General features: G+C 42.1%; 2 protein-coding genes and 1 long non-coding RNA gene across 9 annotated transcripts in view; 1 reads left to right on the forward strand and 2 right to left on the reverse strand.

Annotated features, from left to right (window-relative positions):
- Positions 1 to 7,908: 7,908 nt before the first annotated feature.
- On the reverse strand, positions 7,909 to 11,150 carry LOC146978779 (uncharacterized). The gene is made up of 3 exons (XR_015037116.1): positions 11,021 to 11,150; positions 10,055 to 10,178; positions 7,909 to 7,966 (listed from the first exon to the last, which is right to left on the reverse strand). It is a non-coding gene; the product is annotated as an uncharacterized LOC146978779 (long non-coding RNA).
- cfap300 (cilia and flagella associated protein 300) lies at positions 11,058 to 15,036 on the forward strand. Of its 2 annotated transcripts, XM_085791710.1 has the most exons (7): positions 11,058 to 11,611; positions 11,704 to 11,785; positions 12,184 to 12,253; positions 12,384 to 12,541; positions 12,634 to 12,806; positions 12,918 to 12,984; positions 13,138 to 15,036. In XM_085791710.1, exons 1-7 carry the CDS (start codon positions 11,502 to 11,504, stop codon positions 13,267 to 13,269), a joined length of 792 nt encoding a protein of 263 aa, XP_085647836.1. In that variant the 5' UTR covers positions 11,058 to 11,501; the 3' UTR covers positions 13,270 to 15,036. The 2 variants fall into 2 exon arrangements, with proteins under 2 accessions (XP_085647836.1, XP_085647837.1); XM_085791711.1 differs by lacking the exon at positions 12,918 to 12,984 and having other exon boundaries at positions 11,457 to 11,611; positions 13,138 to 13,269.
- kcnq4 (potassium voltage-gated channel, KQT-like subfamily, member 4) overlaps positions 13,591 to 27,823 on the reverse strand; it is a 46,988-nt gene continuing 32,755 nt past the window's right edge. The window contains exons 6-16 of one of the 6 annotated variants that reach the window (XM_085791684.1): positions 27,399 to 27,509; positions 27,212 to 27,307; positions 27,017 to 27,105; positions 26,177 to 26,305; positions 25,691 to 25,711; positions 25,029 to 25,085; positions 22,998 to 23,227; positions 22,789 to 22,888; positions 18,193 to 18,324; positions 17,585 to 17,723; positions 13,591 to 17,188 (exon numbers count right to left, since the gene is read on the reverse strand). In XM_085791684.1, coding sequence (XP_085647810.1) covers positions 16,985 to 17,188; positions 17,585 to 17,723; positions 18,193 to 18,324; positions 22,789 to 22,888; positions 22,998 to 23,227; positions 25,029 to 25,085; positions 25,691 to 25,711; positions 26,177 to 26,305; positions 27,017 to 27,105; positions 27,212 to 27,307; positions 27,399 to 27,509 — 1,308 coding nt within the window. In that variant the 3' untranslated portion in view covers positions 13,591 to 16,984. The remainder of the gene's footprint in view (positions 17,189 to 17,584; positions 17,724 to 18,192; positions 18,325 to 22,788; positions 22,889 to 22,997; positions 23,228 to 25,028; positions 25,086 to 25,690; positions 25,712 to 26,176; positions 26,306 to 27,016; positions 27,106 to 27,211; positions 27,308 to 27,398; positions 27,510 to 27,823) is intronic. The other 5 variants (XM_085791688.1, XM_085791685.1, XM_085791687.1 and 2 more) reach the window with 5 other exon arrangements.

Raw genomic sequence — 27,823 nt, forward strand, 5'->3', positions numbered from 1 at the left:
TAGACAGAGGAGGGAGGGGGGAGGGAGGGCAGGGCCCCCTAGAAAACCCTCTCAGAACAAAAGAGACCAGTGACCACACATAGGTAGATTAATGTCTATAATAGACATAGACTCAGCATATATAATATGCTGAGTTGTTGATCAGAAATGACAATTGCTCTGGTCACTGGTTGATTGATCATTGGTCAGTTTTGGCCAATACTTGTTGCAAATTAATACAAAACATTGTTATGTGAGATGTATGTCAGCAATTATCTGGACATCTGAAACTCAAAGCTTATCACACAGTATCAGCATGACTACTCTCTTTACCTAAAGAGATATATTGACTCGTCATTGCAAAACACCATAGTCACGCTCAGAGACAGAGTTTCTTATGCAATAACCATCCTTAAAAAGTAAATTCTGATATTAAATCAGTGATTGATTTCAACTTTTGAAGCCTGAATCTGTAATATGTATGATATGATTATTAATGATAGTGACTCTGACTAACAGGTCAGAGGTGAAAAGCTTGCAAACAGTTTCTATCAATAATGTGAGTAAGATGAGACAGTTCTGGTTAGCTTGTTTGCTTTTCATACGACACTATAATTATGGTTTTGAAAGCTTTTACGCAACCGGATACTTCCTGAAGAAAAGTGCATGAAGCTATTTATTACTCATCACACCTTTGACTAAACATGTTGTTTACTTAACAGTGAAGACTGATACTGATAGTGTACTTTGACAGCAAATGATTCATGCACGTCAGAGTGTGGCTGTGATTCTACGTTGACGGTAAATGCACAAGAACTTGATTGTAGCCATCTGTCGGAGTGTGTGCGTGTGTGTTTGTGTGTGAGGACCCTCAGATAAGCCCTTAACAGACCCCTGAATCAGTGGAGGAAGTCGCCAGATGAGGGAGTGTGTGTCTGTGATTCATCCTCAATTCATCAGTAAAGACGAGAGTGAATCACAATGGATGGCTGTTACAAACGCTGTATGATTTACAGGATCTGTAGGTGGTGTGTCGCAAGACGTATGTCACAGCGTACATCTGATATGTGCACACACACGCTTGACCAACCCTGCAGTGACTCAGGCCTCCAGATGTTTAACTGTGACAGAAAAAAAAAAGGGAAACAGATATGGGATCAGCGGTGCTTCTGTTTGTGATGTCATTTCCCCGAAAATAGACTGAACTGTGGAGGCTGAGGACACACATGGTAACAATAGAGCCTATACATACACAAGGAGCGCTCAGCGAGGGCACTCCAGGGAAACACATTCTGTACTTGGACACACACACACTCATATGCACACAAAAAGACAGTTGTGTGCACTCACTAATGCGTGCTCATTTATATGAATAGACTTTAAATGTGTTTAATTGGGAAATTATCAGGAAAGACGCTCAAGCTTTGAGATGGGACCTGACAGGCATATGGTGTAGGCCAGAAACACACACACACACACACACACACACACACACACACACACACACACACACACACACACAGTCATCTTGAGGAACAATCCCTCTCTCTTTCAAGATCGTTGCATCACAATCCTCCAGTGATGCTACGCATTGAGGCCGGGAATCCCAGCTGCACTTTGTCAGGGTGGAGGTCTGCTCCCCTGACCCCATGGAGGAGTGGATACATCGCCGTCTCCACCTCCCTAAAGCATTTTCCCTTCCAAGAACATGTAGGATGTATGCTGCTGGTAGTAAACAAGAAAGAACGTGCTGACGACATGCACGTGGACAGAGTGCATCGACTCTTTTCCTGGATGTTTTGCGGCAGTGACTGCAGCAGCAGGTGTGTGGAAAAACGCCCACACAGAGAAGAGACATTTGGGAGACTGTCAGAATATCATTGTACTGTTTGTTCTCTCTCTGCTGCAGCTGGAGCTACGGCACATGACAGCTTTGTTTTTGAGAGCAGTGGACGTACTTATGAAATGACCCAAACACAAACAGCTACATGAAGTGTGGAAATAAGACACACATCTATACTAGCCCCCTAATCCTCTTGTTCAGGTCAGTCTCAGGATCAAATTGCTTCTCACGTTGAGTAAAACAGGTCTTGATCCTGATCCAGTTTGGGGATCTACAGCTGCTTTTGTTCTGTGGATCTCAGTGACACAACACCTGTCAGTCAGCAGAGAAACGACAGGGATGGCAATGGTTTTTTTTACTTCTGACACTCATGTTAGCGGATTTGAAACCTAACGGTGGAAAGAGGATGTAAGGTCAATTCCTGAAAGTGACTGAATGTGTTAAAGGGCAAAGGCAACAAACGTTTCAACTTAGTACAAACACTATACACAGATATATCTGATCATTATCAAAAAATATGCTATGAACTTTTGTAATACAAGAAGGTTTTACTGCCTGGATTCTGTGTAAGTAAATGAACTGCTTTGTTTGTGGCTCTGGGGGAGGAGGAGTGCTGTTATCAGGTTTAGACACAGTTTAGGGGAAGATTGAGAGTGTGATTGTGGTTAAATGCTAATTAAATAAACAGTTTGTGTCTCTTTTAGTTGCTATGAGCAGGTATCAGGCAAAAGCTGCAGAGGAGACGGATGAATAAAAGAAAAATGGCATAAAAGGGCTCTCACACCATCCCAACAATCTCACACCATCCCAACAAATAATAAGTACACTGGACTTTTGCTCTCTGTTGATTGGACCACTTTGTGACTTTGTGACATGCCAGGCTACAAGACGAGACTGTTGTTCACTCATGACGGACAAATATGGACACATGTGCAGACACACACGTAATCTGTATGTACTGTCTAGAGCTAGACTTCAGCTCTGTATACTACCTACTGCTGTAACATGTTATGTCAAAATGTCATAAGTAAAAGAATGTTATGTCAAAATGTAAAAAGCAAAAGAAAAGAAAAGATTACGATAAAGATTTTATTCTGTGGGTAATGGGGGCGGGACTAGATAAGCTTTTGCTTCTCCCGCTTTCCCTTTCGGCCATGTGTATTGTATTATTTGAACTAAAATGAAGTGTGATGATGATGATTGACATGCCCGAAATAAACAAATTGATTGATTGATTGATTGATTGATTGATCATATATACACCTATACATCTAAGCCCTTTTCCCCAGTTTCTGTCAGTGTCGATCACAGTCATCTTCATGAGATGGAGAAATGGATTAGTCAGTGCGCACTACAGGATGCAAATGCCATGAAGGTCAGTTTGTCTATCACATTTCACACCCACGCGTCTGATCGTCTGTCACATCAGATTCATATTGATTGTGAAACCACCGGCTTGCAGGCTGATTCTTGCTGACTGAAAACCTAAAGATTCTGAATCATTCTGTCAAAGTCATAGGAAAAACTGAGTTGCTAAAAATCCTTGAACTTCATTTATGTCAGCAAAATTAAATACAAGTTGGTTCATTAGTCACAAGCTCAGTTGAAAGTAGTTATTTTCAGTCTGGATGAACATCTATTGATACTGAACTTGCAGGGAAAATGCAATATGTGCAAGCCAGAGACATGTTCACCTTGTTGTAAATTATTAAGAATTTATGTTTCTTTTACACTGACATCACAAATTTTATCATGAAGTCATTTACAATAGTATTGCAGTTAAGGTATTTTTCCAAGACTTAGTAATGAAAACCATTATTATTGCCAGTGATTTTATCACTTTAATGACTGCTATAAAATCAAAGCGTTACTTTGCCTCGGCTTCTCTAAAAACACTAAAAACTTCAGCTTGTCATGATTTATTTTGAAGGTCCCTGTTGATATCATATCACTCTAAATTACACTGCTCGGTATCTTCAGAGCCAGAGATTACACATGAAACATTGCCTCAAGGTGTCTCGTTGTCTAATTGCATTTTTTTTGTCACAAGTAGAAATTTACTGTATGAGACATGCAGGGGCTTGTTGCTTTGATTGTTTTGTTTCTTTAAGCTGAATGTAGGCTACACTAGTGGTGCTTTTACAGATAGACAAGCAGACCCCCCACGTAGAGAAAATGTAACATTGGACAGTGAAGGAAACACTTATATAAGGATTTGTCCAGATTTGAGATGTGTGTGTCCACTGGGAGAAGAGAGGCACCACATTATCCCTCTAATACACCCCCACCCCACTCCACCCCCTTACCAATGATGTCATCTGCTTACTTTAAACAAAAAGACAAGAGGAGGCCTCAGGTGGTCTGTCCTCTCCCTTTCCCCTCCATCCATCTATCCTCTCCATCCCCACAGGAACTGACCCACCCATGGTAGTCTCAACTCTCTCGCTCAATATCTGCCACCCATCCATTCACTGCAGGCACTCATCATTACTAATGGGACAAAATACAGCCACCAGGTGTGTTGTATTGACCCATGCAGCCGTCTGGTCTCTCCATAATTTAGAATATCATAAGTAAAACTGCACAAAATCCTTGTATCAAATTGAACTTTGATAAACTCTGACACGTATTTGCACCGTCAGCAGGTTTTCATGACAGTGCTGACCTTCAAGGGAACAGAGATCTGGAGATTACAACATAGGAAGTAGGAACCACCATATTATTTGAGTTGCTACATCCAAATTTATCATGCCTCATTGTCATTGGCAGTCAGGGTCAGAGGCATCTTTTCCAGTCATCTGTACATGTGTCTATCTTATGATACGCTGAATACGCTGTGCAAATTTAGATTTGCCTTGGCTAAAAGATAACAAGCTCCCCTTAGCTTTAAATCTTACACGTTCCCATTAATCTAACATGAATTATTACCTTTTTTGTTAATTTAATAACAATCTTTGAGTTCACAATGCTAGTGCAGGTCATTGAACTGCACAGGAAAGACAAAAAAGAAAGCAGCTTGGAAAGCTATCGTCACCAGCCAGTGTTAACATGTTTCCAGCTTTCAAAATGCTAGCTGTGAGCTTTCATCCTAAATTACTTTACCAGTCAGCCCCGCGAGAAGTCTGAATTTGCAAGGACATATTTCACTGTGCCAGTTTCTGACCGGACCTGTTCTGCCGTCCACCAGTTTGAATCTTTACGTAAAACAAACCTTATAGGGTCTAAAAATGTTGAATCACCTTGTAAATACACTGCTTGTTTTAGAAATATCCTTTAAAGTGGCATGACTCCTCACTGCATGACACGTTTACATGCTTAATTTCCTTAAAAGTATCCTTTACACAAATACAGTGGAGGTAGTGTTGGCCTAAGGAAAGAGTTTTGTTTTATTTGGAGCAGAGTGGGGTTCACAGGGCTCAGGGGGCGCCGGCATCAGCAGAGCTCCTCACCTCTCCTGTGTTTATCATCTGTTTATCCTGACTCACACACAACTGTTGCGCAATCAATCCACCGATGGGATTCAAGACTGAAGAAACATCCCGAGCTTCAGAACAGTTTGGCTGCTTTGTTTTTGCTGGTAACTTATGATTTTTTGAAAGGCTTTCTAAAGTGTTGTTTTAGAGCCAGTTTCAGAAACGTGTTATTCCTTCTTCTTCTCTCCTCTCCTGTCTCAGTTCAACAAGTTGTTTACCATCCACTTCCTGTGAAGGACAGCAGAGCAGTGGATGGTCTCATTGACTACAAGATGCTTATATCAGTGCAAAAAAAGGAAAAAGAACATACAAACACATTCATATGCAAGGTCTCATGAGCATGTGCAGGACAGAGAGGGACTGTATGAGTTTTTTTGATACCAGTCAGTGTCACAGGAGCAAGACTGTCTCAGTCAGAGGCTACAACAAGCTGGCAAAGACATGAAATGGCATTCATTCCTCGACGACTGTGGAACATCCAGCTTCATGTCAGATGGTTGCACAGGGACCGTTACGATGGAGACCGGACTAGTATTGGTCCAAACAGAAGTCTTGAGTTCTCGAGCGGCATAAAGAGGGTGTTTGGGTTGTTGCAGAAATGTCAAGTGGGTGAGAGAGAGGCAAGAGAGAGAGAACAAGTTCAGCCATCAAGTCGCTGCACAAGTGATATAAATGGAAAGTGTTGCTAATATAAAATGCATGTATACGTCACATGTCTTTAAAAGGAATCTATTAACAGTATCGTGTTAACAAACTTTATCATCCTTTCCTGCCTCTCTCTTCATTGGGAACCAGGCATTTTACATTCTCACAGCAGGCGCCTTTGTTGACTAGTGACTCATACTATTTCCACAAACATTCATCTGGAACAATTTGGGGTCATGATAAATCACCAATATGATTTATTGAACATGTTTGTACTCTCATTGGTCACCAGACACATCACAACAACTTCACTTCACTTGTTTAGAGTGGATGTTGAGACTATTTCAAGACAATAGCTGCTTGTCGTGCGGGTTAGTCTACTTGAGTGCTGTTTGTTTGTGTGTTTGTGAGAATAAACTGGTTAAAAAAACTATGTACGCAAAAAAACAGCTATTACCCATGCATCAGCCACTTCATATAATAGTCCTGACGTCTGACCCCTGCTAAGCTGGAACCTCTTTGTCTGTAAAACCACAACACTTACCCTGTAAGCCCGTCAACACTGCTCCCCTAAGAGCATCACTGTTAGATGACAGCACCTGCTATCCATCAATACGCTTCACGTAAAGTTGCTGACAGGATTAGGTTCAAGAGGCACAGTACGGCGAGGAGACATGGAGCAGACAATCCCACCCACAGATGGTATCAAACACACATTAAAGGCCAGCCACATCAGTGAGGGTCTTATCGCAAGAGACTTGTTCCACCTGTGGCCTCTTCCCATTCCACCTCCATCTCTATCTCCCCCTCCTCCATATTCCTGCTTCTCAACATGTTGCTGCAAGGCTCCTCTAAAATTCCCAGAATATCTTAGATACACTATCACAAAGCATGGCGGAAAATTAATAAACAAGGGAAAATAAAAGAAGAGCGAACTTAGACGTAGACATAACAAAACTACTGCTGGTTTCTGACACTCCCGTTTTATTTGGACACAGACAGAATAAGAGCAAAGAATATTCTGGGAAACAGAAATGAAAATTTTTGCTTATTTCTTGTGATACTTAAACACTTTTACCTCTTTCATCTTTACATCCTTCAGATGACTTTTGCCTAAACTTGCACAACTCATGACCATGTGAGGATGTGTCACAACTAGGCATTTCTTCACTTTAAAAGGTCATGGGTCAACCAACACATGCTGAAACAGCTGCGTACCGCATCAAGTAAATGCATTTATCTCTGATCATTTGGAATATTGATGCTCTTCTAATCAACAATAATTCATAAAAAAATGGTTGAAATGGAATAAATGTAAGAAAACAAGAACATATGAAAGAAAATGTTCAAAAATCAAATATTATTGGGGTGCACAAACCATAAACATGCAGACGATATCAAAGAGAGATAAACTAAGGTTTAAAATGTACTTGTCGCTGTTTAGTCACTGTCTTTTATGTTGATATAAGCCACACTGCTCCACAGCATCACAATATGCCATACAAAGACAGGAGCAGAGTGCAGAGTGACTGAGAATAACCCTGCTCCCACTGGGACTGCTGCCTGACCCTGAACAGAATGAAACAAGCTCAGTATATTAGTTCACTCTCACCATGACATCACTAGGAAAAGTTTCAGATAGTGATTCAGTCACAATCAAAATACTGCAGGACTTTTGAATTGTTCTCCAAGTCTGGGCACAACTCCCCTCCTCACTTCCTCTTTCTCAGTATCATCTGTGGGCGTCTGATCTCTACTCAAACAAACATTTCTCTCTGTGCTCCACAAAATGAACGCTGCGAGAATGCTAGAACGAAACTCAGACATCATCGCCAAATTTTGTAATCTAAAGAATAAAAAGAAAGCATCTAATTTTTTTAAAGTTTTGAGAGAGATGAGACATTAAGATTAAGAGCTGTTGACTTACCAGCTCTCAGAGAAGCTTCAGCCACGTTTGTATAAGAGGTTATAAAACATCCTCTCATCACCACTGCATCTTCATAGCAAACTCAGTGCTACAGTGGCTCTGTATTGAAAAGTGATGAGATGAGCCCAATTAGAGGACTAGCGGATTAGTATGCTAACCTCAATGGAGGAAAGAAGTAATAGAAACAGAAGAAAAGCAAAGAGGTTGATTTCCACCACTGGAGACAGCTGTTGGTGGGAAAAATAATGATCTTTGATGGGAACTCAATGTTGACTCTGGACTGATAAGTTTACAGCTCTTAATGCCAATGTTGTGCTGTGTGGTCCTTAGAAACAACTCCTTGAAGTGACATGTGATAAGAGGAGGAAAGCGTAGCATATACTAAAGGCTGACCCCATGGAGATAATGGCGTGGCTCAGAACGGTCCTCCTGGGGGCCTGTGAGGGAGGGGCTGGTGCAAACTGAAGCTATGTTAAGCCTCTTAATTGTTTAAGTGACATTTGGGAATGGGAGACACGGCCTGCATTGACAGATAATGTCACTGGGCCTGGAAACATGATCAGTTCACTTAACCAACCAGGAGTCAGACCACAGGGCTTCTCAACTTAAGAGATATTACTGAAATATTCTCCTCACCCAGAGCACTGGGCCTCGACTTTCTCTTCTCTCCCCCTCCTTCCTCTCCTTCTGTTTATCTTTTTCTCTTCAGTCTTACTGATTTGGGAAGATGTCTCATACTCAGACTGCTGCCGCCCAGGCACAGCCAGGTGGGTATGGAAAACCACCTAATGTACACACACATGTGGCGTTTATCTCTCACTATGAGTGGAATGATGCAGAGATAAGGAAAGAGGCTTCAGTCCACCCACTAAAACATGTTAACGTGAGCTTTTAACAGTATCAGCAGCTTTGCTCCTGTAGAAATGACCATGGCCTGCCTCACCATGTGGAAACAATAGCCCAGTTTTTTGTTATGATTGTATTATATTATGGCCAAGCAGTTTGATTATGCAGGGGGTTTAAGTTTATTAAATCCAAAAATGATGAGCTCAGGGCTGTAGCCATGATTTTAGAAAGCCTGAGCTTATTATTCCTACAGCCCCCCAGGAAAGTCTGACCAGAGACCGAAAATAAAGTCTGTAATATTGTTGCAATTGATATATGTAATTAAGTTAAATTGTATTTCTTGTCAGTTATATTTTTTCTGTTGGTAAATACATTTTTAGTTTCTTTTGTTATTGGCTAGACAGCAGCACATTTTATACACAGTGGGTTTGAAATTCCCAGATAAATTTAAAACCAGTAGTTTTTTCTTCTATATCTCTTCCATAGACAATATCTGTCATGAAGCAAATATCATGTGGTTGCCATGACAGTTACATACATGCAATTACATAGCAGCTGGAAAAAGCTCAGTCTCGACAATCTTTTTATCTGTTTGGAAAAGATACAATCACAGACAGCGATCACTGCACAGCATTCCTCAGCAGTGACATCTTCTCACCTGCTTTTACCCTCCTGCCTGCCAAGTTTCAGTTTTGATCCTGACGGATGTAATGGGAGGAATCAAGTGCCATTACCACGCTAGGCACGCTTTAATTTCAATGACCTGACTCAGCTGGAAAGTGTCAAAACATCAATTTGGCACAATTTTCTCCCTCACTCTGTCAATTTTTGGACTTGCTCCCACCTCGAGTCTGTCATGTTTTGCGTTAGGCTTGTTGCTAGGCAGACATATATATCAATTTCTATCATGAGAGCATAACACTTAAATATAGTTATTACTCCAATTACCATCAGTATTTTGAAGATGGTTAAATAGTTAACTTGTGGTTCATTGGTTTACACAGTGGTCTTACATCATAATACATCAACATAATAGCCCCAGTAGGCAAAAGATACAGACTATCTGCAACTTGAACCTGCAATTTCAAACCATAGTTTCATTAAAAAGGTCAGGGATCTTTTTGAATTATTGTGTCCTTCAATCGATTAATAAAATATTCCAGATTTGACTGAAGGTAACCACTGTGCTGTGACTTCATGATTCCTATTAAACTGTAGAAGCCACACACTCATCATGGTAATAAATCTCACCTGTCTCACCTGACCAAAAGTTGAAGGATACACACTCTTATGACCAAGAGCAACAAAATGAAAGATAAAACACAACAACATTTACATTACCATGACTTCAGGGTGTCCCCACACCGGATATTCTTGGTTCCCCTCGAGGGGAATAGCAGGGTCTTGTCGTCCCATGTTGGTATGTGGATCAAAAGGATCCCACATCCTCAACCATCCAGGAATGCTGGGAATGAAGGGAATGAAATGAGTATTTGAGCCAGGATGAATAAAATATTTGTAGGGATCTGCAGGGAGTCAGAAGAAAGACTTATTTGGGGGTTGGGGGTAGTTTTACGTAGGTTGTACAAGAGTAAACACAAGTGCAAGATCAGGCTCAAAAGCATTTGTGGTCTATCTATCATCCTTAACCGACAAGAGGCTTCAGAGGACACAGTGCCCTTTGGATATGATGAAACAGTCATCATCTATAAATGTAAGACTGCTGGTTAAAGGGCACTTGGCCTTTGTTAGTTTCTGAGGCTCAGCTGTTTCTGCTTGATTGAACCTAAACTTTACCACGTTTAGCCAATTATGGTCAAATCTGAAACACCTGGGTTATAAACTGTATCAAAATATGTTTGGTTTGATTTATTCACCATGGCATACCGGTCTGAATTACACAAAAGTAGGCTATAGTACAGCTTCAGTTGAGATTGTTTGTTAAGATTGATGCTGTGTAAAGCCCTTTGAGACAGACTGTTTGTAAAAAAATGGGCTACAGTACACAAATAAACATACCTTCCCTTGTAATGTCAATATGACTGAATATGACTTGTCAAGCTGAATGCATTTAATGTGATTTAGCAGGGAAACTTCATCCCCCCAAAACACCTTGACAGATTATCATATAATTTACCTGTTTACATCCTGTGAATACTACAGGAATGATGGAGAAAACAAGGGAGGACAAAAGCATCTGCATTAACGTGGACAACTGAGACAGATAAGACAAAGCAAAAAGAAACGTGACAACATCCGGTAAAGGAAGTGAGTTCTGACCTTATTTTTACAGTCCATGGTTCTGACCGGGTTTGAAGCAGGACAAGGTCGCTCCCTGGTGGTTGTAACAGGTCGTCCTCCCCGTGGTGAACGCTCTTTCACGTTGATTATAATTAATTAAATTAGTTCAACATATTCAACAGAGAGTGAAATAAAGAAACAGAGAGACCGTCGCCTTAGATAAACCAAGATAACAGTTAAATGGATGTTAGCTTAGCTTGGCTGTTAGAAAAAGAATGTTCTAGTGAAGACGTTAGAGGGTTCGTTGTCAAGGCAACGACACGCTAGTCTGAGATGGGAAGAAAACTAAAGACGTCTCACTTTGTTGTCGTTGCTTGGATGCGGGGACAGAGTAACAAAGCCAGGCGCTCATTGGCTGTTAGTGAACACACCTGTCGCTGATTGGCCTGTGAACGCCTACAAACTCGCTGCTTGTTTGTGGACCCGAGTGAGATCTCAGGTTTTTTTTGGGTTTTTTTTTCTTGGCTAACAGCAACTAGGAGTAAACATGGCAGGAGAGGAAGCCACGTTTGAAAAAACTTTTTCTTTTAGTCCTCTTCCCTTTAAGAAATTCTCTTTCCTACAGGACAAAGATGCTGTATCACTGTTAATGAAATGGTAAATACATTTAACTTAGCTAACGAGAAAAGTGTTAAGCAGAGCATAGCATGTGACATGACTTGTAATGGGTGTGTGTGCGTTAATTTCAGGTCCATGCTGGGGAGGATTTCGGCTGAGTCTTACAGCTTTGACCAGAGCTTCTACACATACAACAGTGACAAGTTTACACTGGTAAGGCCCACCACAATAAGATCATGCTCTTGGTTCACTGTAATAGACGTACACCTGCAAGAATTAATTAATTACCCAAGAGAAAGAAACTACGGTATTGTGATGTCTTGTCAAGCAATTTGTGAAAAATGTTGTTTACAAATCATAAAATGAATAGTAAATTTGATGATACTAAGGGGGAAATGGCTGTATCCCTAAACTCTGATTTACCTTTGTCAATAGACTGAGCTCATCACAAAAACAAAACAACTGCAGGTTGTCTGTTTTAATAAAACACTTTACATGTTTCTAATCATATCTGAACGCGTGTGTGTGTGTGTGTGTGTGTGTGTGTGTGTGTGTGTGTGTGTGTGTGTGTGTGTGTGTGTGTGTGTGTGTGTGTGTGTGTGTGTGTGCAGTGTTTCTTCAGAGACCCTGACGTGGTTGCCAATCTGAAGAAGATGGAGGCCGGAGTCTGGGTGCCTCTTGGTATGTAATATCCCACAGAAAGCCTTTCATCACTGATCATAGGAAATTGGTTTCATCTGCTCGGGCAATATTTGCTGTCAGATCTGTGTGGAATGTTTTTGAGTTTTGTGTGTGTTTGTGTGTGTCGTAGACGAGCCGGTGGTGTCTGTCGATGTGGAGGAGGTGCCGTGCACTAAAGTCTCCATGGAGCTGTTTGACCCAATCTACTCTTGTGGCATCGTGAGGCCCTCTGGACACATAGTTAAATGCTTGCATGACGTCTACTCCGACTATGATGAACTCAGACAGGTGATTCTCTCCATCCACTTCGATCTGTTTGTCTTGTCCATATTTATGTGTTTTGACATGAGGTCAGTGTTTGTCTTCCTCTGTTCTTCCAGATGCTGCAGGAGGAGAACAGTGAGCACTACCACTTGGTTGGGAGAGAGGAGCGAGGAGAGTTTCTGTTTCGCCTCTTCAAGCACCTGTGTCTCGGAGGGGAGCTCTGTCAGTATGAAGACACCATTGATCCTTACATCAACACCACAAAGAGAGTGTACAAAGATTTGATCAGGTGAGAAGAAGGTTTCCCCGCATCTCCATGTATCTAACACATATCCTACATGTATCTGTGTAATTTATATAAAGATAACTAAAAAGATCAACTTTATGCTTTACTTTGCAGTGTTCAAAAGGATCTAGACACAATGAACATCAGTGCTGTCTCCACGGTGCTTAAAATCAGGGCCTATGTAAGTTACTAGTTGAGTGTTTGTGTCAACTGCATGGGAAGTGTGTCTGAGGAGAGATATTACATAATTATTTTAAGATTAAGTTACAGTGATATTATCACCATTATCAATTATCTTCAAACCAGTGACGACTATTTTTTTTATTCTTTGCAGGATAAGTTAGGGCAGTGTTACCCTGGGAGACAAGAGGAGGAGCAGACGTTTGCCTATTTAATTGTTGACCCCTTCAAAAGACATGTGACTTTGTTCTACCACTTCTATGGCGTTGGAAACTTCACATCGTGACAGTGAAGAACTGGACATAGGCCTGTTGCCTGAATCAACGAATAATCATTTTTTCATAGTTAACTGTCACAAAAACGTTTTAACCAGCCTTAACTCCATGTCTGCCTTTACAGGCAGTGTTGTGCTGTTTGTTGTGTTGGCTTTCTCACTTTATTTGTAATTTAACAGGTAACATCTTGTTCTGACTAAATATCAGTAATTCAATAAGGGAATAAAAGAGTTTTGCCACATTCTTGACAAATCATTCTGTTATGCTGTAAATATAGACAATTACAGTTTTACATTGAAGAATCCACTTTAAAGAAAAGAGAACAATCAACATACAGTTCAAAGAGCTTTATTGAAACAAATAAATTAATAAGTTAGTCAAGTGAGCTAATTTTATCCTCAGCAGATACACATTTTTGTATCTCTTTAAAAGATCAAATAGAGGTGTGCATTAGATTAGAAAATAAGATAAGCGCCATATGTCATCAACCAGTAGCTACATCAATTGGAATTGGAAGACTTTGTTAGGTTAGCATTTTGCTTATTGCTTTGATCAGTTTGTGTTTCGTTTCAACAACAGTTCCAATACCTAAGAGAGCAGTTAAAGGGCAACGAGCTGGAATGTCAAATGGCAGCAAGTCAGTGAACGACGGATGGTAAAGGACGTCATGAAGAAGAACAGAGTGAAGAAGAGAAAAGAGAACATGCAGATTGAGTCATGCATAGCATTCAGTCAGTTAGACAATCAGTTACTTGTTTTTCATACTTGGTTTCCTAGACTAGTGCCCCCTAGTGGCCTCAGAGGTAGTTGTGTGGAAGCCATTCTGATCTAAGTGACATGCTTATGAAAGGAGACATGCCTGCAGAGTTTCCTGTGGTGATTCAAAAGTCCATGCCCCCAGTCGCCAGATCTGACAGGTGTTAAAATACAATTAGGGCATCGACGCACGGAGGTCCTGGTGGGGTTACAATGATATGCTGAAACATACAGTAATATTCTCAGAAGATATCAAAGGATGCAGCAGTGGTAAAAGACCACCACCCCTAAAAACAAATTTGATAGTATTCCTTTAGTTAGATCGGCATTTTTGCAGAAAAAGAGCTAATGGCTATCCTCATGTGATATTTCTATCAACACTGTTTGTCATCAAAGCAGCATTAATATTTAAGTTTGAAACAGAAAGCCGCACCATATCATTTACAGAACAAGGACATAGAAGGCACAGGTCATTTCCTTTCATGACTTGACTCAAGGCTTCACAGAAGACATCCTAAATTATTATTTTTTTCTAATACTGGGGCCACTACTAACAACAACATGCAATACAGTGGTCTCACATACATTTTCATGAAGCTCAACATTCCAGGTGACAATGAAGTGACAGTACTGTTCAGAGTACCAACGCCTCTAATAACGAGACATCTCTGGTATAATTTAGGCCAAACAATAAAGCTACCTAGCATTTCTCTTTGAAATGAATGCAAAGACTTTACAATGCCAACAGCAAGTTGAAGTGCCATTTTATTCCGCATGGCAGCGATCTAAAATAAATAGATCTAAATAGACCGAGCAATGGAGTACTGTACATTCACTAGGCTTGGCTTGAATGGAGAAGTGGAGCACCTGAGTCAACTGGCTTGACTGAACCAAATAAATGAATGACTTGCAGGGACAGAGGAAATGTTTTCACTGGCCAAATAACGGTATGATGAATGTTTTCTTAGTTGAAGCTGGCAGCAATTATCTGATGACATAAAAAAAAAAAAACATGATTAAAATACATATGAGCTCTGCGAGTTGTGTGCATGTGTCAACCTGATCAGCTGTGTGTAGTTACAGTTGTGTCATCCATGATTTAGCTTGACAAAAATGCTACATTTATTTAAAGATCATATCTAACAGAATTAAATATATTACCTTAAACCCTACATTCACTTTAACAACCAAAAAGAAAAAAAAATCATTACAAAAACATAGAAATTTGCCGTTATAGGTTACACAAAATTGAGTACATCAACAAAGTTACAGTAAAGAAATAAAACAAAATGACAAAAGTTACACATGACAAAAAAATGTGTTATATTTATCAAGTGACAAAGTATTTAAGTAAAGAAATTGCTTTCATCGTGTGTATGTGTGTGTGCGCCTTTGTGCACTCTCCAGTTTAGTCCACAAACACAGAGCATTTACTGTGCGACAAGAAAGAACCAGAAAAGACAGACGAGAGTAAAGTGGACTGGCATTGACAGTGTAACACCTATAAAGTGACGGCCGAGACTCAACCCTGCACGCTGTCTGTTTGTGATGAAGCTGTAAGGCCGGAACCATTTCCTAAAACACGTGCATTCATGAGGACAATGGCCTGGTATTCATGCGCTGGACCTGGACTCCTTACAGGTGGTTCATTGTTTAAAACTGCATCAAACTGGCCAAAAAAGTCTCTGCGAGTGCATGTACCATGTGATCATGACTGTAAGAGTGACAGGTATCCTGCTGTAAGATATAGGCTGTGAAGTAATGCCGACTGCCTGAACCAGCTGATGTGGTAAAACCTGACCTGAGGCTTGATGTGAGTTGCGAGGACTGGTGGCAGAAAATAAATAACCTAAATGTTTGAATTCTGACCGTGAGGTTTTATCTACATCTGAGCAACATGCACGTTCGTTCGTAGGTTGGGCTGCAAGGCAGAGTTTTGTGAGATTGTGTTGAAAACATAAATTCTAGTCACTGGAATACTTCAAACGCAGCAAAGAAGGGATTTGAGACCTGTGAAAGGACATTTTGGCTCTGTTAAATCCTAAATAAGTGGGAACATTCCTCACTTGAATGCCAGCCAAGCAGGGAATAATGTCTTATGTCTTTTTTTTTTTTTTTGCAAGTGGGCTTGTTGAAGACAGAACTTCTGAGAGAGGGAATGAAGATCAAAACAAACAACAATGTACAGTACACATCAGTCACATTTTTCCAGCTCTGTTTTCATGTGACGAGTTTGGGGCGATTAAAGCAGGATTTACATATTTATAACCCCCTTGTTTGGGTTGGGAGGTTGTACCGTTTGGTGCATTGGCGAGGTCAGCCCGGTCTGCCCGTCCAAATCCGAGGGGGGAGCAGATTATTTCTCCTCTAGTAATGTATTTTGTTTTTTCTGGTGGTGTGAATGGAACGTTTTCAGGTGGTACCCAATACATTCATTTGAGAACCGTGATGCCATCCTAAGGTACTGAACAGACGAGTGGCGTGGCACGTGCAGCACTGTCAGTGGAGTCGGAAAACTCTCGGTCAGTTGATCAAAGCAGCCAAAGAAAAAAACTGAAATGATGAATGAAGGAGGAGAAGGGGGGAGGGCGGAGTGGGTTTTCCAAAGACGTGCACAACTTCGAAGCTCACAGTGTCTGATTATCTACAAGTGAAGCTTCAAAGTAGGCACAGATATAAAGGATGAGGTGAGTGGGTGACAGTGGTTCAGTAGTCAAGTAATAGTTGTTTATGTGTCCTCTCTTGATCTCCAGCTTTAGGAGGTGGAGCCATCTGGTGGCCTCTGTCTGTATCAGCTGCAGAGAGACATTCACTCAAAGAAAAAAAGGGGGGGGGTTGATGCAGTTTTGAGGAGAAGAGGGGAGACGGAGTCGGGGCTGCTCGGAGTGAGGGCTCAGCTGACAGAAGACGTACTGTAAAGGGTTTGTGTCTGTGTTCGAACGGCCCCCCAGACTGCTCGGCGGCTCACTGTCATTCCAAGTTGCCGCTCTCCGACTGGGAGATGTTGAGCGTGTTCGCGGAGGGGAAGAGGTCTCTTTGGTCCGTGGGGCTGTGGTAGTCAGACGTCAGGTCGGGCTCCAGGAGGGAGGACAGGGTGAAGTGGGATGAACCTTTCTTTAGGCACTGGGAGTAGAAATTGAGCAGCAGGTCCAGCTTGTTCTCTATGGACTGAACCTGAGGAAACACGAGCAGCGAGTTTATTGTCACACTTTGTTTTGGCAAATCCTGGTTACACTAGTGTTGGTGATAAGATGGATGATGACACTGGGGCTAAATGGGTATTTACTAATGTGCCGAGCGCTGGTAACACAATACCTTATTATTTCTTAGCATTCAAAAACAACTTAAAAACCTCCTGGGAGCTGTAGTCAAAACAGACTGATGATAGAAAACCCATTGACTAAGTAGAACAGGGACTGCAGCTGCTAAATTACATCATTTCCTGCTCTCAGTTTATTGCACTTCCTGTACTTTTTTTTTAATCCAGTAAAAGCAGTCCAATCAGATTTTTTGACGGATGTGTGTGATTACACAGAAAGTGCTGTCTTCCTGTACAAATCACAGTGTTACCTGCTTCTCCACCTTGACTACACGTCCCATCATGCTTAGCTCATCCAGTGGGTCCAGTTCTGGTGGTGTCTTCTCTCCTTTTTCAGGGCGTGCCTTTTTATCAGGCTGGACAGTTCCTCGTCCAATTATCTGGTCCACCCTGTAACACAAATACAAGAAATTACAATAAATATAATGAAGACTTGACATAGGCTTATTTGCCATAATTAGATGAGAAGAGCCATACTAGCCGTGCTTCTATCTTAAACTAAGCTTATATGAAGCTGAGGTGTACATGACCTTGCCTGAAATTAAATATAATATATATAATATTAAGAAACAGCAGCACAAAGAGCAAACATGAGTTTCATGAGTCCATCTCAAGGCCCAAACAAAGAATTACATTTTGTTCTCATTCAGTTACAAAGTGACAAACCATTAGGACCTAAATACAATACTGTGTATGTCTATGTATTTTTTGTGTATGTCTTCTTCTTGTGTATCCTTGTGTCTTCCTGTCATTTTTTTTAAAAGCTCTTGAGCTTGAACGAACATTTTAATGATTTCTTATACTTCTTCTATGTGTGAATAAACGATTGAATTGAATTGAGTTGAAACATGAAACCTACCGCATCTGCAGACTCTTGATGCGGCCCAGCATGTCCAGGTGTCCAGCAGAGTACTGCTCTATGACGTCCTTCACATCATACGGACGCAGCGTCTCCTTAAACTTCCTCTTGGCCACAAGAAACTTTAAGATCCTAAACATCAAAACCAAAAAATAACTCAGGCTGTTACCACTGCTCTGGGTGCCTTTAAAGGGCCTCACATCCACGTACACAGGGACATACAGTACAGTAAACCTTTGGAAAAATGCAGGGGCAGCCCACCCTGATGAAGATTAATTACAGTCAGCGACCTTATCATTCACAAACAGCCCCCGCTAAACCATATGGATATATTGTGATGATGACAACATCTTCCAGAGACATTTTGCTTATCAGTTCTTGCCGTTTCAGCAATTAGCACACATCCACACACACACACGCATGCATACACACACACACACACTTCTATCAGAGCTTCACCCTCTTTCTGCTCTATTGTCAGCGTGACACTCATATCACAGGGGCGCTGGTGGACCACAGCTGCTCCCACACCCGCTGCTGCACACAGCCCATCATCACCACCCACCCACATCCCACTGTGGGGGGAATCACACCGAGGAACAACTGCACCCACCAAACGCAGCACTGACAGCCGGGGTGTCACACCGGAGAAGTTAAAGTTAAAGTGTGTGTGTGTCTGAAAGTGCGTAGCTCTGTTTTGGGTGGGTCAGTCAATTCCCTTCTTATCACTTATGCGATGGGTCGGCTCAGAGATGCTGGCTCCGCAGGAAGGACTCAAAACACCAAATGTAAGCGAGACAAAATACAGACACCCAAGCTGTCATCTCATCATGTGATGGATTGCACTATACGAGTCAAGCCGGGTGAGATGAGGAAGTGAGGAGGAGGAGGGATGGAGGGATGGCGCAGAAGGAGATTTTTTTTTTTTATAACGAGGAAATCCTATCTCTCACACCCAGATGACTAAGTCCACTATTATACTCCCAGCTGCCTTCACAGGGGGAAAAAAAGAAATCACATCAAAGGTCTTGAAACTCTCAGCTGTTTCAGGAAAACACCACGCTCGCAGATCTCTGTACACAACCGCGCACACGTGCACAAAAACGGAAATATTATGCCACAAACGCATGCACAAGTGTAACAACACACTTGTCAGACACACTTAAGAGTAACACAACCACGGGCACGCAGGCTAAGCAGGAGGAAGTGAAATCTGAACTTGTGCGAGACGGGTCATTTTCTGAAATAACCACAGTAACCTTTATCCTGGCCTGCAGCGCTTGCATTTACCACAGCCACTAAACAGCACACAGTTGTGTGTAGTAGACCGATGCTACAACAATGAAGAAGAGAGGGTGTGAGCGTAGGGGAAGAAAAGTGAGAGGAGGAGGAGGAGAGGTCCACACAGCTGGTGCCGTAGCAGCCATCAGCGCACTCTTCCCCCTCACGCAGCACAATTGTTTCTTGATGACTCCTGCATTTGGGGTATTTTTGCAGCCGGCCTTTTTCTTATTTTGCAGGTAGATGCAGATTTTTTTTTGCCAGGGTGGGTCTCAGGTGCAGGTACAAGAAAAGGCTGGGGAAAGACTTTCGTTTTGGATCCTTAGAGGGTTTCTTCAAAATGCTGACTCTCTTTCTCAGTCGATGAAATGGCTTTCATAATACATGGTTAGATCTGAGTGTGGCCCCCTCTCTCTCCTCACAGAAAACTTCCAGCTACGTGGCAACAGTCAGCCGCAGCGACACAGCGGCAGCTGGCACCGCTCGCTGAAAGATATTATACCTTCGTGATGTTGGGAAGTTGAGATGTAAAGACACAGCGATGATTGGACGGACAGGAAGTGTCATCTGTGCAATAAAATGCTTGCATAGCTAGGACAAATATTTTTTGCAGTTCAGCAAAAGGTGGATCCCTGACGGTCTCCAATAACAAGGTTTTATCACTGACTTAAAGATGACGCGTATCCTGGGTGGCCAAGTAGCGTGAGTCACTGCGGGGGCAAGGGTAACAAAATCTAATGCACAGTGTGAGAATTCAGTCGTTCTTGAGGAGAAATATATTGTATTAACAATATCTGAGTTTAAAAATACTGCAGCTGAAATGCTAGAAAAACTGATGACGACAACAAAGATGCAACGGTTATAAACAATCGCATGTCCAAACTATTTATTTAATGAAGTGGGAACTTCATCTGAGACTGTAAATGTGCAGAAATTTGCAGAAGCAGTATTGGATTTGTGTGTGCAAAGAGTCAAAGTAAAGAGAGAACAAAAACTATCACACCTTGTTTCCCCATCCTCTTCCTCTCCTCCTCTTGCTCTCTCCACCCATCCCTCCGTACGTAAACAGAGCATCATGTGCATTTATTCAGGGAGCCTGGCTCTGATAAACCACACTCCTCTCTCTAAACTGAAGTCTCAGCACTACGGCCTGCTCCAAAAGTCTGTTCCACAGACATCAATCATGGACCTCACGGAGACACTGCATGGAGGTGTGTGTGTGTGTGTGTGTGTGTGTGTGTGTGTTAACACAGTGAAGCACCTGCTGTTTACACACCGGCACTATCTATAGGAACTCCCTCTCTCCTGTTGTCTGCGCCACAGAGCAGCTGAGGTCAGAGCTATTTGCTGAGTCAAGTGAAAACCCGAGGAGAAATCATATAATACTCTATCAGCGCCCCGACAACATCAAACAATAATAAATCAAGCTGTTTCCCTTGAACTAAAAGTATCCACCTGCTGTACGTCTGCCAAGGAGAAGCCTTCAGTGAAGAGTGAACAAAGCACCTGGTTCAGTCAGCTGACGAGTGTTACTAACATGACAATGTGCTCATTTATAAAATGAAAGACAGGAGGACAAATGGATGGACTTTATTAATAGAAATACCTTCTCACTTGCCTTAGCTTAGGGAGCAAACTGAGGGTCGATGTCTAGGACACTTCAACAGGAGCTGGTGATCAAACCCTAACTATGGATGACCCATTGGACCACCACAGACACAGAGGCAGCTGAACATATGTATGTTATGTAAAAAAAAAAAAAAAAAAATCCAAGTGATGTTATATTAATTGCCAAATTGTACTTTATCATTCAACATTATGTCAATGCTGAAGAATAAACATGACAAAAATTGTGTGTACATCTATACTGTAGGTTTAGTGTTAACTGTAAATTTCCCCAGCGTGGGATGAACTGGAATATCTGGTCTTGTCTTATCTTACAATCACTTCAGATAGAAAAAGAAGCACTACAGACAAAATCAGGGAAGGATATGAAACTATGATTCCCTCTTTAATATTTTTGACTGCTTATTCAATTTCAACATCCACAATGTTTCCCAGAACCACACACTACAACACAGCGCCACGCCATCCTGAGAAAACCAGATGTTAACTGTCCCACAGGACCAAAAAGAGAGTCGTTGTAATCCACTCTCACCTGCCTCCTCTCCACCAGAGGAGCAGCCCGGCCCCAACACCAGATGTTTGCTAGCAGTTGTAGTTTTTCTGCCACCATCAGTGAAAAACTCTACGCTGTTACTACACTGTGTGTAATTTTGTGTGAGTGTGAGTTGTGGGTAGGTCAGCGTTTACTGTTGGTACATCGTTCTCTGTGGGACATCTATATATTTAAACACACAGAGGGCTGTGATTAATTACTAATGTGGCATATCTTCCGTCACACAAACACACACAAAGCTTCTGCTACAGGCAAAGATGACACAGTGGCAGGGATTGATCAGCTGTTATTACAGTACAGTTGTCTCCATCTCTACTTGAATTCCTCAGTGTGCTTGCTCACGTGACCTCTAACAGGCAGCCGTATCACGCCACTTTACACGATCAGCCTGAATGAGCTGGGCTCGCTGAGCGACAAGGTCAGACATGGGAACTAACCCTGCCTGCAGGAGGGCTCGGTTTCCTCTCCTAAGTGGACATTTCCGCTCCGTCAGCTGTATCTGCACACAGCAGCACCTAAATGGGGCGGGTAGCAGCATGTTCACCTATTAATGCACAGGTTGTTTGTATGATCAAAGTGACCTTAATCCAGTGTTGACCAGCGGCTCATCAGTTCCAGTTTTCACCGTAACGTTGTGATTTGTTGCTATGTACTGTACAGTGTAGCACCTGGAAACACAAACTTAAAGGTAAAGTAATCAAGGTTTTTAATTCTGGTGCTCTATTGTTTGGTAAAGCACATGCTGCAAGTTTCATAAAGGCTTATTGAGCTTAATTGTGTAAATCCATGCAGCATAAAAAGGTTGATGACTTTGTAATAACGTTCCTGGGTGATACCTCTCATAATTGCTGAAAAACAATATAAGAACACAAAGCACAAAATCCGAGGACACCTGTGTATATTTTCTACATTATAGCCTACATAATTGTTGTGGTGTAAAGGTGAACAGGGAATCATTTTCTTGTGCTACAATACAAGACCCAAAAAAGTGTTGTACTATAATTGCACCAAAACAAATTTCAGCATTTCTGATCTATGTCTGCATATTTTACGATTTATTGCTTTTTGCTTGTTCTGTTTTGTTTGGTGATCAGTTGGGACAAATGATCTTGTCAGAGATCAATTAAATGTCTCACCTGACAGCTCGTATGAGCGTTTTCACCGCAGGGATAACCTCCTCCATGGCCACGTCATAGTATGGTTTGTCTTCCACGCTGTCTTCCCCGACCCCCTCCACTGGAGCAACGTAGAGGGAAGATTTTAAGAGATATTGTTGTGTGTATGTGTGTGTGTGTGTGTCTGAGTGTGTGTGTGTGTGTGTGTGTGTGTGTGTGTGTTTGCCCACCATCAACAGGAGGTCGTGGTTTGAGCCGAAGCGATGTGCGGAAGCGCGTGCGGTCGTTAAAGCTCCAGCTCTTCTGGACCTTCCCCGGGCTGGTCATCTCGGGGACGTTCTCCTGGCTGGGAGAGCGTCTGACACCGGAGCCCGGGGGCAGCGGCGAGGCCTTGTTCCGAATAGTCTGGGAAGATCGGGAATTGTTCATCCTGATCCGATCCCGGAAGCCCATTTTACTGCTGACAGTGAGGATAAAACAGTCAAACATCTATAAGCAGAGTATTCATTTCGGATCATGAGAGGCACTCAGTCTTTGTCAATGATCACAATGTCCATGCCTTTGACCTTAATGGGAAACTATGTAATCCTGGGAGCTAAGAGGAGCAGCAGAAAGGCAGCCTGAGCTTGTTAGAGAAGAGTTTGTTAGGAAAAGTGAGACACACACAAACATTCAAAAAGAAAAAGACCTATGATTTTTGTAACAAATAGACAAAACGGTGACACAAACAAACACTTACATTTTGTCTCCATGAAAGACAGACTAGCTGACTTATCATGGAGGCAGTTTGACCTGAGGGACCACTCAATAAAGCTTAAAACTGATTCTGCTTTTTTTTTTTTTTTTTAATGTGCCTATCATAGCACCTGATTCAGCAAAATCAGACTGAAACCTGATTCAAGACTTGTAATAATGCTGGGGCGGCGGAAAAATCCACCTCCACCTACCATCAGACCAAAGATACATCCTTAATCCCTTCGACAGAGTGAATAAGCATCAGAATATTGACTTCTAAGTGCAGCCATACAAAAAGGTGTCTCATTAGGTACTCTACACCACTCACTGCAGCTCGACGAAACGTCATCTATTTACAGGAGAAGAGCTATTTGACGGCCGTTCTCTCCAAAGGATTGACTCCTAACGCTGCCGTTGGAGCATGCTCTGGAGACCGCTCCTTCGCTGCAGCCACTTTCATGTTACACACCGTCACGGATCCATAAGGAAATGCAAACGTCATGCACCACAGAGCAATTCCGACCCCGTCGTTCACTCCAACATGTTTACGATGATATATACTCTTTGTTGTGCGTGTGTTATAAAGCAAGCCATTTAAATTAAAATTTAAACAGTTTAAGGGATGCGAGTGGACACGGCATTTCATACGAGCAAGGCTGAAATGTTTCAGGTACACTGGAGGAAATGGGGGAAGAGAGACTGAAAGGCCTTTGCATGCTGTTGGAGAAGGAAGTAAATGATTGGGATGCATCCAAGACCATGAATTTCACTGCATCTTTCAAAAACATTGAAGGATATCGCATGCAGACAGAGGCATTTTCACCCGGAAAAACCTTTTACAAAAACAGCACAAACAATCTGATTTGGTAGAAAGGCTCATACGACTAATAGGAAATGTAAAAGCATGCTGAATGATTTAAAGTGAACTGAATTGGAAATATGAAGCAGGTCTAGAGCAGGGGTTTCCCCTTCACTTGTGAATATTGAGTGAATATTCAGTTTCCTCGTTTCATCAGAGACGTTCGATGGGAAGGAAACAAATGTACAAAACTTGTCACAGCCATAAACCGACACATGGTTTATCAGGACCTTCAAGCCAAAGAAAACAAACTCAGTCCCAGTTTCTCCAGTGCTCCCAATAAAGACCAAGCTGGAGAAACATCCTATCGGAAAAACAGAACACAACACGTCCTCCCAGTGAAGGACTCACTCAAGCATTCATGGACCAGAGACCAGTGCCTATTTAAGGGTTTCAATTGGAAACTACTGTACAGGACATCATCGAAAATAAGAAACATCTCATGGCATCTGCTGCTACAAAGCCACTTTAATTGAGCTTAACTTGATTTTTTTAACAATAACACGATATTTGTATCCAGCCACTGCACCGGTCCACAAATATTTGAGTGTTTCAGGCAAGTTCAAGTGAGTAGGATGTGTGCATTAAAGGAGGAGTTAAGAGTGGTGTTATTATCGGATGGTGACGATTTAGCGTGCCCCGTGCACAAGCTCGTTGCCGTGGATACCTCTGCTTGCGCCCAGCGTGAATCCGGAAGAGACCCCGCTTTTTAGAAAGGAGCTGACTGAGGAGACACACAAGGTAGAGGGAGAGAGGGTGAGGGGAGGAGAGGAGAGCAGTGGAGGGAGTGGGAGGGCGAAGGTTGGACAAGGAGCTCTGGGACAAAACCTGCGTACTCTGGGAACGTGTGAGGATAAAGGAAGAAAATCAGAGAAGGAGAGTGAGGTGTGATATCTCAATAATCCAAAGAGTCCCGCTCTTGAAAAGCTGAGAATTATACTTCAGAGAGGGTTTTGGATTACAGAGACAGACTCAGTGAGGGGGTGAGGGTGGGGGAGGATCATGCAACAGTAGTGGGCTGCAATGTTTCACCCGAGTATATTCATCACAACAGCCCATTAAACAACATGGTGTGAGAGCAGCACCTCAAATCGAGGGACACTTCCAGCAGCAAAAGTCGTATTATTCAGAAACACCGATGTGCTCCTCTCATCTAACGCATGCACAAGTCAGATATACACTGCTTACGTAATCAAGCCCTTTATTACCCTGGCAGCTTGTTAAAGGTTTTTATGCAGACAAAGTTATGAGTCTAATGCAGCAAAGTCACCCTAATTATTACGGATATCCTCCAACCGACAAGCACAGCTCATGACTTGAGGAACAAACCTGAATGGACCTTCTGCCTTCCTGAGAACAGATGAGGGATGGAGGATGGATGGATGGCATGGAAAAGACACAAAGGAAAGGAACGAAAAGAAAGAGGACAGGAAAGACAGGAAGAGGAAACCGATGAGTGAATAGCGGGAGGCGGTGGAGATGGCAAGAGCATGAGCTAAGCAGACAAAGATGCTGAGAAGCAGAGGGTCCTGTAACACAGTGGTCTCAGATCAGACATTAGTGGAGTATTGTTAAACACACAACACGTCCATGCAGAAAGCTCCACAAGCAGTCAGCCTTGATGACCTTTTGTATGTGTGTATGTATGTATGGGTATGTGTGTGTGGGTGTGTGTGGGTGTGTGTGTACACCTGTTGAATGTGTTCTTCTGTATGTCCCCAGTGTGTGTGTGTGTGTGTGTGTGTGAGTGTAGGTAGACCTTTGGCCACCTATCTGGATGCACTGTGAAGTCATGAGTGGTGGCGGTGTGCGTACCTGTCTCCCGACAGGTAGGGGGAGCTGTAGGGCCGCAGCCCAGACAGCAGCGTGTGGTAGGAGTTGTGGAGAACCTTCTTGGTGTTACGCTGCTGTCGCTGGAGGTGACTGAACAGTAGCGTCAGTTCTCTGACACCCCACGTGCACAAATAAAAAAACAAAAAGAACAAAACAAAACAAAACAAAACAAAAAAACACATGACAAATGAACAAAAAAGCAACAAATAATGATCAACTCACAAAAAGGCCAAATCAATGGTCCAAAGGCTCAAAAGAAGAGGGATACTTGAGAGGAATAATGTGATGTGTTAAAAACTTGAAAATTTAAGATTGCAAAGAGAACATTTTGACTTGATGTCACTGTAAAATAGATGCATCTTTCTATTTGTGTTTCTGATCCCCTCCTTTTAAGCAAATAAAAAATTAGTCAAATTAATACATAAATGCAAAATATAAGAAACCACTGTGTAGAACAAAAGTTGTGGAAATTGAATTGAACAGTGGTGGCAGTGGTACTTCATAGTGCTGGGCCAAAGTTTAATTTAAAATAATCGTTTAAAAACATAACAGAGAGATCAACACTACGGATTTTTCTTAAAACCACCACTGCACAGAACTGAGAGGGGTTCTTCATGGGTTAAAGGTAGCAGGTTTATTTATTATAATGCAATGAAAGTATGAGCAGAATCAAAACAAAAGTATAGTTTTCACCCCTTTGAGATGCACCTCTCAAATCTCTGTCTGCATTAATTACACTTCAAACAAATGAGCAAAGGCAGATACACAGATACTGGTTGAATCCATTCAGTGCTGAACATGTAGAGTGATGGCAGCGCCTACCTGAACGAAGGCAACATGCTGTCATAGAAGTACCATGTAGCTGTTAGATAGGAGTGTTTGGGATCTGTAGAGTAGAGACGCCATGCAGCCTACACAAAGCCATGAACACACAAAACAGAAACGCAACGTGAAAGTTAACACACTACCTGAATTTATTAAACACCATATTACATGAAGACTTCATGTAATATTTACCTGTATTAGGTTGGCAGCAGGCATCCTCCTCTTCTCAAAGTGCTTCTGTCGGTGCTGCTCTTGAACCTTCAAGGCAAAACCTGACCCCAGGATTCCCTAAAGGTCGGAGGTCAAATCTGAGTCAAGAGCGCAGCCAAGCAGACGGGAGCCACTGATGGAGATATGAGTAAACACACGGGGGACTTACAGCAGGCAGGGCGAAGAAGGAGACTCCCAGGAGAGCGAAGCCTGCAGCGAGGAGCCGCCCTTGCCATGTACGAGGGGTCTTATCACCGTAGCCAATAGTAGTCAGAGTAATCTGCCAGTGTCAGGAAATGCACACACACACACACACACACAATGTGATGGGTTTAACAAAATGCAAGAGAGAGGCTGCATTTGTCTAAAAAATACTTGCACTTGAGCTAAAATTATACACAGAATGCAACATTGCTCAAAAGATTTAGCATGACAGCATCTACAGTACATGTTCTAGTCACATGTGTCAGTTCAATGTGAAAACTGTCCATAATCTAAACTAAAACTCTATGCGGATCATTCTGTCAATTGAAGTTGATACATGGTGTTATTGTCAGCTTTTATGCCTAAAATAATAAAAGAAAAAAAAGAAAA

The sequence above is a fragment of the Trachurus japonicus genome, chromosome 11 (assembly GCF_045865225.1).
Source record: "Trachurus japonicus isolate A0001 chromosome 11, Traja_1.0".
NCBI lineage: Eukaryota > Metazoa > Chordata > Actinopteri > Carangiformes > Carangidae > Trachurus > Trachurus japonicus.

What these genes read in the sequence shown, in the direction of transcription:
- cfap300 (XM_085791710.1), top strand. Translation starts at nt 11,502, where the DNA reads ATGGCAGGAGAGGAAGCCACGTTTGAAAAAACTTTTTCTTTTAGTCCT. An exon ending in ACAGTGACAAGTTTACACTG is followed by an intron (nt 11,786 to 12,183) that starts GTAAGGCCCACC and finishes GTGTGTGTGCAG; the next exon opens with TGTTTCTTCAGAGACCCTGA. An exon ending in ACTATGATGAACTCAGACAG is followed by an intron (nt 12,542 to 12,633) that starts GTGATTCTCTCC and finishes CTGTTCTTCCAG; the next exon opens with ATGCTGCAGGAGGAGAACAG.